Source organism: Octopus bimaculoides, chromosome 17 (genome assembly GCF_001194135.2).
Source record: "Octopus bimaculoides isolate UCB-OBI-ISO-001 chromosome 17, ASM119413v2, whole genome shotgun sequence".
Taxonomy (NCBI): Eukaryota; Metazoa; Mollusca; class Cephalopoda; order Octopoda; family Octopodidae; genus Octopus; species Octopus bimaculoides.
The window spans coordinates 28,755,824-28,759,665 of NC_068997.1; the positions used below are offsets into that span (position 1 = coordinate 28,755,824).

The following is a 3,842-nucleotide window of genomic DNA, read 5'->3' on the forward strand; positions in this document are numbered from 1 at the left end:
TATATATGTATGTGTATATATATATATATAACTTAAGTTTATTTCTACAAATTTTCTATAGAATTCAGAACCAGTACTGAAAGTTATAATGTTTCTAATATGAATTTGTCTATATAAACAATTCAATCGAAGATACAAAATAACTAGTGTATATACATATTTCAGGAGTTATTGCTGTTTCATCAGCATCACATCCAACTAACTCATCAACTATCCACGCACCCATTGCTTAAATACCCACTAAGTTTAGCTGTGTAACACTACTGGATAGATTAATTTAAAATATTAAACATACACACACACACGAATTATCTTTCTTAAGGAATTTTTGTTAGGTCTAATGTTTTTATTAAAATTAAGGTGGTAGGGAATTTTTGTACCATTATTGGTATGGTTGCTGCAGTTTTTGGGAGATATATAAGGGTTCCATGACAAGTTTGGCAATCACTGGGTTAGACTTCATAGAAATCTTAATGACTTACTACAACCATTTTATTGGTTATCTCATAAGATTGACTCAGTTACAGTAATATTTATCTTCAGTTTCAAAAAATCACACTATCCTTCATTGTTAGTCGTTATAAATACACTTGCCTGCTGCATACGATTTACTGAGATTGTTTTCTTAAAACTATTTTCAATATTTACTTTATTCAGTTCCTTGTTGTATTTAATCTTCACACTTTGTTCTTTTATATGTGTTTATGAAAGCCTTTGTCGCATGACTTCAGTTTAAGTCTTAATTTGTTTTACTATTTATTGTATAATTGTTAAATATTATCTAAACTGTAATCATAGCTCCAGTTATTTTATTTCAATTTACTGTGAATTTCTTATTTTCATTTATTTATCTGTTTATTTTTTTTGTAAAACGTAATTGCTTTGTCTTTTTGCTTTTGATATTTAAGCATTTTGACATCATCACAGTAACATCTGCATTTTATTTCATTTCATTGATGTACAAATTTTTTCCTGTAGATCCAGATGTTGATTTGAATAATCATATACCATCGACGTCCACCAATGGTAAACTATGTGAGGTAAGCTCATGTCTGATTAGTTTGCTGATAAATCATCATCATTTAACATCCATTTTCCATGCTGGCATGGGTTGGATGGTTTGACAAGGAGCTTGCCAGCCAGAGGGCTGCACCAGACTCCAGTTGTCTGTTTTAGCATGATTTCTACAGCTAGATGTCTGTAGTGGTCTTTGTAGCTAAATAGTTGAATAATCTCCCTTGCCAGAAGGATTATAGATTAACCCCGCTTTCTAACTTTCTTGAAGCATCTGTGTCATGAGACTTGATTCTTAATTATTCAAGAAGCTTAGCATTTCTCTTGGAAATTTCTAGAATGTCTAGTGTTCCAGTAATAAAAACAGCTTGCTAACCCTGCTCTTTGCTTCTTAGCTGATTGGACTTTGAGCCATTCACGTCATTGCTATGTCTGTCTATTTCTCTATGCCACATGACTGAAAGCCACCACTTAGCTGTTATTTCTATATTTCCTATCACTGAACTTTCTTGCATAGATTACTTCATTCAACTAGATTCTACATTATGGTTATGCTTCATCGTCGACCAGTAAATAAAATATATTTTTATGTTGTAAATATATAGGTCTTGAATTTATTCTTCATCTGTATATGAACTCTTGTAATAACATACACACAGCCACATCAACACCTTGTACTGACTATATATAACTATTACATGCCCTTCTTAAAGCCAACCCCTTTACAGAGTGTACTGGGTGCATTTTATGTGGCACCAGCACCAGTGCTTTTTATATGGTTCCAGCACAGACGCTTTTTACATGATGCCAGCATTAAAAGATAAACTGAAAACCTTTTAACGATTTAGATTTTTTTCAGCGACTAAAAAAGTAAAAGATAAAACCTCTTAATATGATTTATGAATAAATACCAAAAACACACACATCTAAATTTGTTCCTACAACCACAGATATTTCTCTTTTTTATTGCATTCTACTTAACCCTTTCAATACCAACCTGGCTGAAATCACCTCTGGCTCTGTAGTACAAATGTCTTATTTTCATAAGTTTTGAATTAAAATCTTCCACCAAACATTAACCACAATTTATGTTCCTAACACTAGCTTAATGATAACCAAGTTATTTTACTAAATTCTTTGTTATATTTAAAATTAATTGAAAGAAACACAAAGCATCTCAACATGGTAACAAAAGGGTTAATCAATTACCCTGTTAAATTTTGAATATATAATATCTCCCCTAAAATATGTCTATTTATACAAATAACATAATTTATATTCTATATATTTATTAATTTTCATTTATAAAGTGAGTTATGTTGAAAGTACTTGATGTTATGTGTTTTAATTAGGTAAATTGAGGATAGTTGAGAGGAAAGCACTGGATGATAGGATTAAAGTGGGCTAATAACAGCTGAGACAGTTTAAATTTGTATTAGGAAGAGCGAGTGTGCATTCTTAGTCATAGTAACATTTGATTACATACTAGTCACAATGTAATTACTACTCACTTCTATTTAAAGAAGTCATGTTTATTTAGTTTGGTACTTGGCTCTTTTGTATATTGATATACCTGGGAATTATTATATTGAAATTTCAGGAAGTATACAAAGTGAACTGTAATTTGCGTTTGTACGTAAGCTTTTGGTTAGAGGCTGAATATTATTTTCTACTCTAGGTACAAGGCCTGAAATTTGTGGGGATCGGGACCAGTCGATTAGATCGACCCCAGTATGCAACTGGAACTTAATTTATCAACCCCAAAAGGATAAAAGGCAAAGTCAACCTCGGCAGAATTTGAACTCAGAAAGTAACAGCAGACGAAATACTGCTAAGCATTTCACTCGGCATGCTAACGTTTCTGCCAGTTCACCGCCTTAATTAGGGGTTGAATATTAAAGAGTAAATTAAGGTGGCAAACTGACAAAATCATTAGCACATCGTTAATAAAATGTTTAGTAGCATTTTGTACCAGTTGTATACTGGGGGTCAGTCTAATTGACTTAGCCCCTCCCTAAAATTGCTGGCCTTGTGCCAAAATTTGAAACCAATATCAAAGAATAAATTGATGTAATCAGATATATATGTTGAAGAAACTATTTTTTAATAATATTAATGAAGGGCTGTTTAGACTGTTAATTACATGTTACCGTTTTGTAACAGTGACATTGATTTTAATATTTCATTAATTTCATCCTCTAAAAGCCAGTTAATAAATAGCTTTATATGTTCACCTGTTAACAGCAGAAACAGCTGTCATTTAGCACAGACGACTGGATGTTGGATTGGGTTAAAATGCTTTACTGTATTTTGTTTTGCTCTATGTATAGTTCAGATCTTACTGCAATAAACTTGACCTTTCATCGTGTGAGCTTCATAAAATTAGTCCTAGTCGAGTTGATTTATTTAACTGTTATAATCCTCTACAAATCTATTGCATTGAAACAACATGAGAAATCAATGTGAATGATGTATTTTCTTTTTTATCTCCAAAGTAAATTTACTCTGTATCAAGGGAAAATTTGCAAATATATCTACATCAATAATACTCTTGTGTGCTTCTCTGTCACAACATATGAACGAGAAAGGAAGGGGTGATAGATGAATAAGGAAGGAAGGGGTGGTGACAAACTGGTAGTGGCAGCGTTTCAACTCTATGTGTATGTATGTGTGTGTGCGTGTACAAGGGAAGTATGTGAATGTTTGTATGTGTGAACCATCGTTCTTTTGGTAACAAACGATGATTGATGTCACATCTCAAAAGACAACCCCTAGATAATATTGACAAGTGTATCGATTTGATTTACCATCCATATTTATATATAAAA

The 3,842-nt window shown here is 32.1% G+C and overlaps 1 protein-coding gene across 1 annotated transcript in view; it reads left to right on the forward strand.

Annotated features, from left to right (window-relative positions):
• The window catches only part of LOC106872906 (uncharacterized), a 27,779-nt gene that overhangs the window by 17,402 nt on the left and 6,535 nt on the right, over nucleotides 1–3,842 (forward strand). Inside the window, exon 4 of the mRNA XM_014920082.2 lies at nucleotides 979–1,040. Within this exon, the coding sequence (XP_014775568.1) occupies nucleotides 979–1,040 (62 nt within the window). The remainder of the gene's footprint in view (nucleotides 1–978; nucleotides 1,041–3,842) is intronic.